The sequence below is a fragment of the Triturus cristatus genome, chromosome 3_2 (assembly GCF_964204655.1).
Source record: "Triturus cristatus chromosome 3_2, aTriCri1.1, whole genome shotgun sequence".
Classification (NCBI taxonomy): domain Eukaryota; kingdom Metazoa; phylum Chordata; class Amphibia; order Caudata; family Salamandridae; genus Triturus; species Triturus cristatus.
In genome coordinates this window covers 1,002,506,881-1,002,520,107 of record NC_140584.1, presented here as the reverse complement: position 1 = coordinate 1,002,520,107, position 13,227 = coordinate 1,002,506,881, and the positions used below count along the sequence as shown (strand labels likewise).

General features: G+C 48.7%; 1 protein-coding gene across 2 annotated transcripts in view; it reads left to right on the top strand.

The window, feature by feature from the left end:
- The window catches only part of AP2B1 (adaptor related protein complex 2 subunit beta 1), a 575,856-nt gene that overhangs the window by 501,494 nt on the left and 61,135 nt on the right, over positions 1 to 13,227 (top strand). For both annotated transcript variants that reach the window (XM_085649631.1, XM_085649630.1), the window contains one exon: positions 10,569 to 10,653. In XM_085649631.1, the coding sequence (XP_085505757.1) occupies positions 10,569 to 10,653 (85 nt within the window). The remainder of the gene's footprint in view (positions 1 to 10,568; positions 10,654 to 13,227) is intronic.

Here is a 13,227-nt window from a genome sequence, read left to right as displayed (position 1 = left end):
GGGTGGGGTCGTGGACCCTTTGTCAGGAGGCTCTGCGCCTCTGGACATGGCTGGAACACCAGGGCATCACCCTGGTGGTTCAACATCTGGCGGGCTCTCTGAACGCCAGAGCGGACGAACTCAGCCGCCGGTGCATGATGGATCACGAATGGCGTCTGAACTCCGAGGTGGCGCAAGGTTTCTTTCAGCAGTGGGGAGAGCCTTGGTTAGATCTATTCGCCACCGACGAGAACGCGCAATGTCAGCAGTTCTGCGCGTTGGAATTTCCAAGGCGGCACTCGCTCGGCGACGCTTTTCGTCGCGAGTGGAGTTGCAGTCTGTTGTACGCCTTTCCGCCTATACCACTTCTGCCCAGAGTGCTGAAGAAGATCAAGCGCGACCGGGCCCAAGTCATCTTGGTGGCTCCGGATTGGGCACGAAGGTACTGGTATCCCGAGCTACTCAGTATGTTGACCGATCCTCCGATACGTCTGCCCCTTCGGGAGGATCTTCTGTCGCAGCAGCAGGGGACGGTCCTCCACCCGAACCTGTCCAGCCTCCACCTCCATGCGTGGAGATTGAGCGGCGGCAGTTGATGCCATTTGACTTGCCTCCTGAAGTCTGTGATATCATTCTGGCAGCCAGGCGTCCCTCCACAAAGATGGTATACGCCTGCCGGTGGAACAAATTTGTGGCATGGTGCACAGCAAAGGCTGTGGATCCCCTTTCCGCCCCTCTTTCTGAGGTTCTCCTCTTTCTTCTTTCTTTGGCCCGGCAGGGCTCTGCCCTGGGCACCTTGAAAGGTTATCTTGCGGCTCTCTCTGCCTTCTTACGGCTTCCTGATCAGCCCTCTCTTTTCAAGTCCCCTGTAGTGTCACGCTTTCTTAAAGGCATTACTCACACGTTCCCTCCTGTCCCTTCCGTAATGCCTCAGTGGGACTTGAATCTTGTCTTGACATGCCTGATGTGCGCTCCCTTTGAGCCTCTTCACAATTGTCCTCTTCGTCTTCTAACTCTTAAGACTGCTTTCCTGGTAGCCATCACCTCGGCTAGACGGGTGAGTGAGCTCCAGGCTCTATCGTCCAAGCCTCCTTTTCTATCTGTTCATCCGGACAAGGTTGTCCTTCGGCCTCGTCCTTCCTTTCTACCGAAAGTGGTGACCCCCTTTCATCTTTGGCAATCTGTCACCTTGCCCACCTTCTTTCCGCCTCCGCATCCTTCCAAAGAGGAAGAGCGGCTCCACCGTCTGGACCCAAAACGTGCGCTCTCCTTTTATTTGGACCGCACTAAACAGTTCCGAGTGGACGACCAGCTTTTCGTTGGCTACGTGGGTGCAAAGAAGGGAAAAGCTGTACACAAACGGACCATCTCCCGGTGGGTCGTTTTGTGTATAAAAATCTGTTATTCCTTGGCAAAAAAGGAACTGCCTGTTGGGCTGCGCGCCCATTCTACTCGGGCCACAGCGGCTACTACTGCTTTGGGACGGGGAGTCCCTTTGCAGGACATCTGTCAGGCGGCAACGTGGGCTTCGCTGCACACGTTTGCCAGGCATTATTGCCTAGACAGCTAAGTCCGGAGGGGATGGCTTCTTTGGCCGTTCTGTCCTCCAGGACTTTCTGGTGTGATCTTGGTTCGCAGACCCACCACCGGGGTTGGTATTGCTTGGGTATCTATTCTAAGGTGAGGAATCTAACTAACGTGTTTCTTTCAGATGAACAAGTTACTTACCTTCGGTAATGATGTATCTGTAAGAAACATTAGTTAGTTAGATTCCTCACCGACCCACCCATCCTCCCCGTTCTGCGAACTGACATCTAGGGTTAAGACTATCCCTTTCAGGGCCCTAGAATTTTTTGGCACCAGTGTCGGTCTCTTGCATGGCTCTGCGTTCCTGGCGCGAATGGCTATGTACAAGAACTGACGTCAGCGCGCGAGGGCGGCGTCTAAGTACTCCGACGACGTCATTCCGGCGCACGACGCCGACGACGGACGCGGAGCCGCAGACGACGCCTAGCGACGCGCAAGTGGTATTGCTGACGAAAAATCTTCCGGATCCAGTCTGACGCCTGGGGATATTCTAAGGTGAGGAATCTAACTAACTAATGTTTCTTACAGATACATCGTTACCGAAGGTAAGTAACTTGTTCTTCGGGCGCATAGCTCACTGTGCCATAGGACTCAAGATGTACCTCACTGATTATGCCCTTCAAGTCTGAAACGGTCTGGGGTTTCTGTTTTTCTCATTTATAGGAGTCTTGGCCTGGCAGTTGGATCTGGACTGTTCCTTTTGGAGCAGAAGCGGGACTAATTTGGATAACATTCCATGTCCGACGCTGCACAGTGAGCAGAAAAGTATGGACTGGAATACAGCCAAGAGTAATGATCTGTGACTGAGATTAAACCAAGCTGCAGTATTGTTTCATGTTATGAACTAGCTGTTCTCATAAGATGGAGTAATGGATATAGATTGAGGAAGAAGGTCCTTGGGGATGTGCCAGGATTGCGAGACGGTGGCTTATCTTAATTTAAATGATGTTGTTGATTACACTGGCTCGAAGTGGTTAGCATCACACAATAGTAGGGCTCCACCTACAGCTAGAAGGAAAACTTGCTACTGTGGTCCTGGGAGATGATCAGAGTACTAGGTTGGATAGGGACAGAAAATACTCCCGGACAATAAAATAAATATAGCCCTCGAAAGTGAATTACATAGCTAAAAAGGGGTCAATATTGTAAATTGGGGCAGTTTTAAACTTGTAAAGGCATGCTGTATAAGGGTTTTGCAAGATATGGGAGACTGCATGGATTTGAGCTTGCTGCTAATTTTTGTGTAATATCGGGGAAATCGACAGTAAAAATAAATGGCACCACTAGACCAAAAAACAGGCCCACAAACAGCCCAAAAAATGGCCCATCACTGACATGACAGACTAGCCATTCAGAGTGACCTATAGCACAGTCCAACCCTGCTGGAGTAAGCGGGAAATGTAAGACGCAAGCCCTTTGCAATTTAAGCCTAGCACGCTGTATCCAGGCCACTTTCATATTTTGAATAGTACTTGGAGAGAAAGTATGTTCAAGGAAGTGAGATTTAACCCCTTCCGTGCTCATGACGGACGGGAGCCGTCATGAGACACGGTGGGCGTGTGCTCATGACGGCTCCCGGCCGTCATAACACATGGCCCCGGAAATCTCTCTGGTGTGTGCACCAGAGGGATTCCCTTTACACCCTCATAGCCTCGGGAGCTGGGGAAGAGCTTCCTCAGCTCCCGAGGCCCCCCCTGGTTTAACTGAAATGACGATCGTTGCGCACGTGGCGCTGACGTCATTTCAGTGAAACCGAAACTGAAATGAGCCAAGAGGCTCATTTCAGTTTCCATTTCTACGTGCTCAGGGGGCTATCTCAGCCCCATGAGCACGCAGAAAGACGAGAGAGGTATCGTTGGAAAGGGGAGAATCTCCCCTTTCCAATGGTACCCCTCCCCAGTGGATCTCTGCTTGGGGATCGCCCCAGGAGGGTGATCCCCAAGCAGGGATCCACCCACTAGACACCAGGGGGGGAGCGGCCCCTTGGGCAAGGGCCTTTGCTCCCCCAATTACATTTGGATCAATTTAATCTTTTTCCCCCCCCACGGGGGGGCAAAAAGCCCACTAGACACCAGTTTTTTTTTTAGGATATAAAAATAAGGGTGGGGGCTGCCCAAAACAGGCATGCCCATGCCCCCACTCCCTGCAATCACTACTGCCTTTCTGCCCCCCCACAGGGGGGCAGAAAGCCCACTAAACGGAAGGGATTTGTTTTTTGCACAATTGTTTTTAGGGTGGGGACTGCCCGGATCGGGCACGCCAATGCCCCCACCACCATTACAGCCTTTCTTCCCCCCCCTTCGGTGGCAGATGGGGCATTGGCCCCTAATCTGCACCTTCGGGGGGCAGAAAACCCACTTGACGCCAGGGATTTTTTTTTGCGCATTTGTGTTTAGGGTGGGGGCGGCCCGAAATGGGCACGCCAATGCCCCCACCCCCCCTCCCCCGCCACCATTACAGCCTTTCTAAACCCACTAAATACCACTGATTTTTTTTGCACAATTTGTTTTAGGGTGGGGCCTGCCCAAAACAGCCTTTCTGTAATGGTGGCGGGGGGTGAGAGCAGAAAGCCCACTAGACACCAGTTTGTTTTTTTTTAATATAAAAATAAGGGTGCCCATGCCCCCACCCCCCACAATCCCTGCAGCCTTTCTGCCCCCCCCCCCCCCAAGGGGGGCAGAAAGCCCACTAAACGCCAGGGATTTGTTTTTTGCACAATTGTTTTTAGGGTGGGGGCAGCCTGGAACGGGCACGCCAATGCTCCCACCACCATTACAGCCTTTCTGCCCCCAATCTGTCCCCCCGGGGGGCAGAAAGCCCACTTGACGCCAGGGTTCCCAGGAGGGCGAACCGCAAGTAGGGATCCACCCACTAGACACCAGGGGCTGTAGCCCCCAACCTAACTCCCAGGGGGGGGCAAAAAGCCCACTAGGCACCAGGGTTTTCTTTAGGATATAAAAGTAAGGATGGGAGCTGCCCAAAACGGGCATGCCAATGCCCCCACCCTCCCTGCCACCATTACAGCCTTTCTGCCCCCCTGGGGGCAGTAACCCCCTATCTGCCCCCCCCCCCCCGGGGGGGGGGGGGCAGAAAGCCCACTAGAAACCAGGGATTTTTTTTTTTGCACAATTTTTTTAGGGTGTGGGCTGCCCAAACTGGGCATGCCAATGCCCCTATAACCTCCCCCCCAGCCCCCCACAAAATGAAAGTCTTTCTGCCCCCCCCGGGAGGCATGGGGAAGCTGTAGACCCCAATCTGGCCCCCCAGAAAGCCCACTAGAAACAGGGGATTTTTTTGTTTTATTCGTGTAGGGACTGCCCAAAATGGGCATGACAATACCCCCACCCCACCCCACCCCACCCCCAGAGAGATTCCAGTCCTTCTGCCCCCCGGGAGGGCAGATGGGGGCAGTGGCAGAAAGGCCACTAGGCGCCAGCTATTACGTAGGCTTTTTTTATACGTGGGGGTGGGGGCTTCCCAAAATGGTCATACCAATGCTCCCACCCCCACTAAAAATAGCCTCAGGCTTTCTTTTTTTTTTTTTTTTAAGCAATGTGTCTACCTGTGGATTTTGGGCCCTAGCGCAGCTGGCACGTAGGGAAACCTAGCAAGCCTGTACATTTTTTTAAAACTAGACACCAAGGGGAATCCAGGATGGGGTGACTTGTCTGTCTCTCAACAGGTTCTGCTACCCAGAATCCCTTGCAAACATAAAAAAGTTTTTTTAAAAAACAACACATTTTCCTCACATTTCTGTTGTGGGAAAGTTCTGGAATCTGCGTGGATCCACAAATTTCCTGTGTGGGAAAGTTGTGGCATTACCATGCAGCGTTCCCCCAGGTCTCACGATAAAAATGGTGCCTCACTCGTGTGGGAGGCCCAAGTACCCGCGGCTATCTAGGGAAACCTACCAAACGCACACATTTCTGAAATCTAGACACCCAGGGGATTCCTAACATTTTGTGATAGGCAATTTTGATGTTGCCTCAATACCTTTTGGGCCCTTGCCTGTCGCGGGTACTTGGGCCTCCCACACAAGTTAGGCACCATGTTTATCGGCAGACCTGGGGGAACGCTGGGTGGTAGGAAATATTTGTTAGCCCGGTGATGCCACAACTTTCCCAAACAAAAATCTGTGAAAAAGTGATTTTTTTTCAGCTACTTTCGATTTTTGCAGAGGATTCTGGGTAAAGAAACATTGGGGGATCTACGCAAGCCATACCTCCCTGGAATGCCCCGGGTGTCTAGTTTTTAAAAATGTATAGGTTTGCTAGGTTTCCTTAGGTGCCAGCAGAGCTAGGGTTCAAAAACTACTGCTAGGCACTTTGCCAAAAAAGGGTCATTTTTCAGTGTTAAATTGTGGTGTGTCCACGTTGTGTTTTGCGCCATTTCCTGTCGCGGGCACTAGGCCTACCCACACAAGTGAGGTACCATTTTTCTCTGAAGACTTTGGGGAATGCAGGGCGGGTGGAAATTGTTGGATCCACACAGATTCCAGAACTTTCCACCACACACATTTGAGGAATTCTTTTTTTTTATTTTTTTTTTTATAACAATTATTTAGGTTTTCAAGTGATTCTGGGTAACAGAACCTGGTGGGAGCCAGTCAAGTCTCCCCATCCTGGATTCCCCTGAGTGTCTAGTTTTCAACAATGCATAGGTTTGCTAGGTTTTCCTAGGTGCCGACAGAGCTAGGGTTAAAAAACTACAGCTAGGCACTTTGCCAAAAAAGGGTCATTTTTCACTGTGAAATTGTGGTGTGTCCATGTTGCGTTTTGCGCCGTTGCATGTCGCTGGCACTAGGCCTACCCACGCAAGTGAGGTACCATTTGTCTCGGAAGACTTTGGGGAACGCGGGGTGGATGGAAATTTGTGGATCTACGCAGATTCCAGAACTCTCCACCACAGAAATGTGAGGGAAATGTGTTTTTAAAAAAAAAGAAATGTAGGTTTGCAAGGGATTCTGGGTAACAGAACCTGGTGAGAGGCAGTCAAGTCACCCCATCCTGGATTCCCCTGGGTGTCTAGTTTTAAATGGTAGTGCAAAGGATAACGTAACCGCTATCACATCTGCTGTTGTCTTTTTCCCCTCCAAGAGAAATGAGAGAGCAATGGATAATGTAAGCTTGCTTTTAGGACCTGCCTTCATTGTCTGCTGAGAACAGTGGGTACAACTGATGACATTAGCCCTCATTAGAACCAGTTGTCAGACCTCTTGTTGTCTTACTGACAAACAATTTTCAACCTGGTCGGGAAGAATAGATGTTCTTCAAGCAGGTTTTCATCATCAGAAATATCACTAGGTCTTCCCCAAAAGAGAGCCGAATGTCTCATCCTCCAGCCTTGTCTCCTTCCCTCCAAGGAAGCTGTAACAAAGTCATCTCCATTCATTTCATTAGTGTGGCCCTTTGTCGCCTTTGAGAGGTTTTAGCACCAAAGAGTATTTCTTCTCCTTCTTTCAGTGGAGTTCTAATGTAATTCAGACATTCTAGTACAGGTGAAATGAAGGTTGCAGTGAGCACACATTCCAAAAGTAATCTTCATATTTATGGTATTTTGTTCTGTAAAGTTGCACATTGGAGAGACAAGGAACCTCAGACGAATGAAGTACAAAATGTAACGTAGTTTAAGAGTTCCCAAAAAGTTGGAGGGTTTTGCAGGAGATGATGTTCTAGCCTGTTTAACGAGACCACATCTAAGGAATGCGACATAGTCATGGAGGAGCAGTCTCTTCCTAGAGCAGATTGCTCTTTCAGTAGAGGTCGCTCCCAAACCATGTCCCTTAAGTAAGCTCTTTTGTATAGTTTGTGCTTTTTAGTTCTGGTCTTATGGACGCGTCTGTTGCCTGCCTAACAGAGTGCTATTCTCCTGGGTTTTAGAGCCCATTTCAACCAAAAGAGCAAAAGGGGGCCTTGGTCTAAAATATTTGTTTTGTTGCACAGGTTCTGTATTTGCTAGCCTTGGGGCAATGATAAACTCTTGTTCTCCTTTGCTTCCTATTTCTGCGGTGTTTGGTCATTACAAGGGGAGCTTTGAGTGAAGGAAGAGGCACGTAAGTGAGGGTAAATTGTCCAAGTTGCTGACTGCTTACAAAACAGCTACTTGTAAGAGAGCTCTGAGGATGGAGGAGAATGAGCGGGGTGGCTGTGGGATCTACACTCAACAGCACTGTTGGAAGCTGGCTCTTTATGTGATATATCAAAACTCTGTTATACCGTGTAAAGAGGCCATTGCTATGCAATCCCAAAGTGCTCTATTAGGGGTAGTGTGGCCGAGCAGCTTTAGGCTTAACACAGAGGAGTGCAAGACATTTGCAAATGTACACAATGATTAATAATTGAGACACACGACACAAGGAGATCCACACCAATTTATAAAAATGGCAAGTATCTTTATATATGTTTAGGCAGCAGAGAAAAATCGTTTCGGAAAGTACGTTTTTAAATAGAAACTCCTTTAAAAAGTGGACACCATGCAATGTTATCCTATGGAAGGAAGAACAAGTTCTGCAAACAGTTATTATACAGCAACTTATAAAACCAGTCTCTAGGAGTTAAGGTGAGTGGTGGGCAAGGTTCAAGGCAGCACCAGCAGTACACTACCAGCAGCATGAGCGAGGCTGGGGCAGAGTGCAAAATAGCATCGGGAGTCCAATGTATTTCAAGGGCGATAGGTCACTGTGGAAAGAGGTTACAGAATCTGGACAGAAGGCCAATAGGGCTAAACTAGTAATTGGACTCAGGTCTCGCGATGCTTGGGTACGGGAGGACACCTTTGGTCCTCTTCTCCAAGGCCCAGGGGCGACGGGTGTAGGGGTGACCCTAGGCGTCTGGTTTTCTTACTGGCGCAGTCGGGGTTGAGGGAACATGCGTGCAGAGGCTGCCAGCGACGTCGGGGAGTCTTTTGCGGATCTTTGATCTACTCTCTCTTCTTAGGGCGTCAAGTTCTGCTTCTCTGTTGTCGGGCTCCCCTATATACTGAATATAGGGGCTTTTTAGGAGTGTAGGTTGGTAGCCAATTGGCTACTGACTCTTGGTGTTCACTACGCCCCTGTATGACCCTTCCTGTGGGGAGTGGGCATAACCCTGTCCCAGAATTCCTAAGTATTCCATCATAAAGATATCTACTTCTGAAAAATTGTGTCCACCTCACAGTAGCCCACCTTAGGGGTGATACTAGCCTGGAGGTAGCCTACCTGACTAGCTAATTTTGCCATCTGTCTGGGTGCCAAGGGGGTCCTGGACTGGGGTAGGGTTGGGGGGGGGTTCTTTCTCTCCTGTAAGGGGAGCCAGATTTGCATTCCAAAGGCGGCAGCTCTTTGAAACTTGCCGGCCCAAGGAGGCTAATCAGCTGGTCATCCTGTGGGAGGGGGTGTTACAACCTCTTCCCGGACTGGCTTTTGTTCTGGGCCTCATGAGAGCAGAAGCCTCTCACCCTAGCAGGCCAGAACAGCATCTAGGGTGTCAGGCTGGTAGAAACCAGTCAGCAATTACACCAGAGACTGGTAGGTTTTCAGGGGACACCTCTAAGGTGCCCTCCGGGTGCATGTATTGGTAAATCCAACACTGGCATCAGTGTGGGTTTACCAATACAAGATGTTTGATACCAATCATGCCTATTTTCGATGAAGCAATCAAGTAGCTGGTGAACTCAATTTCACCAGGGTCCAGCACGTCTTAAGATGGCTTCCCTGGTCACTTATAATGGCACTAATAGAACTGACCAGCACAGGGACATAACTGCTCATGTAGGTATGCCCTCACATATAATATTCAACCCTGTGCCTTAGGGCTGTCATGCCTGCTGTAGGGGTGAGTTGAAAATATTACTTGCAGTGTTTTTGCACACAGGGATGTGTGGCATGTCCTGTTTTCACTCTTTTCTGCATCAAGACACGCAGCCTGCAATGGCAGCCTTGGGGTACCATTTACTAGGTACTTACAGAGAGTGCTAAACGTATTGCCAGTTGGGGGAAACATGTGCAGTTCTGTGGAAAGAACACCTTTACTGGTTTGGTTAGCAGGAACCCAGTACACACCAGTCGAAGTTGCATCAAATACCAGGCAAAAAGTAAGGAAGTACTGCAACAAAAACCCAGTTTCCTAAAAGCACTCAGCAGCACACATCCCTTCATAAATGTGTACATTCAACCTGCCAACTTGTCAATAAATTGCACTGGGCGGAGAGGGGGAGGGGCCTCGTACTGAGACCTACCTAAGTGGAACTCTGCCCTCCACCTAGCCCACCACACTCTCCACCCCCTCCCCCACCCCAAAAAAAAAACAAAGGGATGATGAGGCTGTAGCTGATGTCCTTTGGTGTTTTCACCTTCCTATAAGCACATCAGTTGCTTACTGCCTCTAAAGACAAGCTAGAAAGCCACTTTGTGCTGTGTTTTCCAGCTTGTCTTTCCAGCCACCCTGTGATTTTGGCTCTTTGCTGGGTGACCGTGTAATGGGAGCTGAAACCATGTGACACACAGTGGCACAGTGTGAGTTGGCAGGTCAGCATGTGTCTGTCTTACTTTCCACATACATCAAAGGAATGGAGCAAAGTAGCTAGAGAAAGGACCTGCATCCACCTCTCTCCAAGAAGAGGTCCAGGCGTGTGAAGCTCCTAAGGTGCTCTTTGGCATGTGGCCCAGTAACACATGCTTTACTCCTGTACATCTCATCCACCTCACTTATTGCTCATCCCAAATGACCAGGAAAACTTAGCTCCTAGACACCTTCGTGGGTAACAGTGCACTTTACACAACTCCTCAGTCAGTCAGTAAAAGCTGTAAGAAAGGTAAAAATACAAACATTATTTTTTTTATTCATATTGTTCAGTGAACTGCATGGTGCAAAAATGGTGGGAGGAATCTATTCACCCACGTCTGCATGCTTCCTAAAGTTCTTCTCTCATAAGTCGCTCGCTCTCAGATAGCTTATTTCAGTGCTTAATTGTGCGTCTTGTTGGTTGATTCATAATTTCACTGCCGTCATTCTTTTTTTATGCAGGTGGCTGTGAAGAACAACATTGATGTCTTCTATTTCAGTTGTCTGATTCCTCTCAATGTTCTATTTGTGGAGGATGGCAAGATGGGTGAGTGTTGCAACAATTCCACCTCTCCACTGTCCCGTCTCACGCCACAGAAAATATTCCATTATTCTTTAGCTTTCTTCGCTCTCACTTTAAACTGCAGGGGGTATGTTTCCTCTTTTCTGTCACTTTAAACTGCAAGGGGTAAGTTTCCTCTTACTCTGTCACTTTAAACTGCAGGAGTTATGTTTCCTCTTAGTCTGTCACTTTAACCTGCAGTGGGTGCTTCCTCTTAGTCCGTCACTTTAAACTGCAGTGGATGCTTCCTCTTAGTCCATCACTTTAGACTGCAGTGGGTGTTTCCTCTTATCTGTCACTTTAGACGGCAGAGGGTATGGTTCCTCTTAGTCTACAAAAATGTGTTTGCCGTGGGTGAAACAGAAGGTATCATCATATCAGTAGTCAAACTTCAATTTTTGGAATGGTGTTTGGTACATGCATGCATAGGAACGGCAACGACGCTCAATATCCTGTGATTCTGGGTAAATCCCTCAATATCCCCGTGCCTAACAACAACAGGAACAAGCATTTGCAATGCAATAGGTCACGCCCTTGTGAGAGTTTGAGCTATTGGCGTTGTAAATGACAATGCCTTTTATTTGTTTTAAAAACCACAACATAAATAAAAGGTATTGTTATTTCGTGTAAATGCGAGACCAATTGCATTGCAAATGCTTGTTATTGTTCCATCATTTTCTGAACCACGAACCTTATTTTTGAGGTGCTGTAGCCCCCCTACTTCCTTTGCCCATACCTTGTGTACGTAGCTAAAGCCTGCTCTGGAGGTGTCCCCTTCTTCACAGTAACATGCAGCAGACACCTCTCTTTGCTGTCACGTTAGTGTTACAAGGGTCCTCCGCTCTCTCTTGCTTGAAGCTACTTCACGCTGTCTCCCGCTCCGATACATACTGACTTTGCTTTCCAGCCTCACCGAACCATTTTGGTCAGAAGACATAGAAATGACATTTATAAGGGGCAAAAGTGCAAGTTTAAAACAAATGCTGGTCTGTCGCAGTGCCATAGTCCCTTAGTGCTTGAAATTGGAAAATAGAAGCACAGGTATATTTTACCGGAGTACCTGCTTCTGAGAAGTGCCGGTACTCTCCCTCTCAAAATAAATAGGTGCAAGTATTCCGTACCTGACAGTACCGGCCCATTTAAAGCACTGTCCTTAGATAGGGACAACACAGCTAGGTGGAAACGGAGCATGGATTCTGCCGTTGGAGAAGCTGTTGTATGTTCTGTGTGTTGTGAATGTCTATCTGACGTGTGTCTTTCGTAGTCCATGCCTTAGAGTTGTGTACTCGGCGGTGTATTGACCTAGCACCACTAGTGTGCTTAAGCTAATGTCCCCGTTGCAATGCATAGTCTGAGGGTGGAAGTTTTTGCTGTGAGTTCGAGCAGTCTGTTGTGTTGAGGACCAGAGGCGGGGAAGTCGATGCACACTGAATATATATTTATCATGCATTCTTTACTTAGAGTGCTTATGTTTGTGTTCAGCACTGCCGATGTGCTCAGCAGCGCGTCATCAGGTGCTGCTAGCTACACACGTATCTCACTTCTGCGCAGGATGGCACGCTTTCTTCATTTATCCATTTTACGCCTTAATTAGTCAGAGCTCCTTGACGGAAAACCTGAAAAAATTTCATTCAATGCCTCCGGTCCACAGCTGAGCAATGATCAACGTGTTATGCACATGCAATCCTCGCACTTTTGAGTTACTCTGCAACACTTAAATACTTCGCTTACACACCGGCCATAAAAAAATACAATTTGACTGTGAAACCTTTAGGACGACGGCAACAATTATACATGGTTCTGTTTATTTTGGAGCAGCCCGAGTTTCCATTGCGGTGTGTGACGTCAGAGGGTGAAGGGGAGGGGAGGGGAGCTGCATGTCCCCTTCTGCGGAAATCTTACCACAAAAAGCTGTTACACGCACCTGGAGGTTTCAGAGAGGCCAAGTTACGGGGGACCAGGGAGTTGAGAAAAAGTCACATATAAGCACCTCACGAACAATGAAAGCTTTTTCCCTGGCAGCAGCCGGAGAGTTGCTAGGAAAAAAAACTGAAAAGGTATTAATCAGAAGTGGCCGTAAACCCTCTGCAGCCCTGTTCTTATAAAACTCCTCAGAGGAAGTCTCGAAGGAAATGCAGGTCAGAGCCCCGGAAGGCCTGTCTGCAGGGAAAAACAAGTGCTGGCCTTTGCCGGAAGGCAGCGCTGTTTATTTTTGCATCGCGCTTTCACTTTAAAGTGAAAGCGCGATGCACAAATAAACAAGCGGCGCCCTGTCCCCTTTTGAGATGGCCCATCTGGACTGGATCTCAGGGCTTCTTTATATAACACGCCTGCTTGAGATCAGAAACTGCTTCATGGCAGCCGTGAAGCAGGCGATCCAGTCCGGATGGGCCGGACCAGAAGGCAAAAGGGAGGCAACCAAAAACCCTAATTTCTAATGGCAGGCCACCGTTTAGCATAAACGGTGACGCCAGCCAATGGAAATGAGGGGCGGGGCTTAAAGCCCTCTTCTGAAAGTCCTTGTTAGCAATAAATATCGCCGAGCGAGCTGCGCATAGG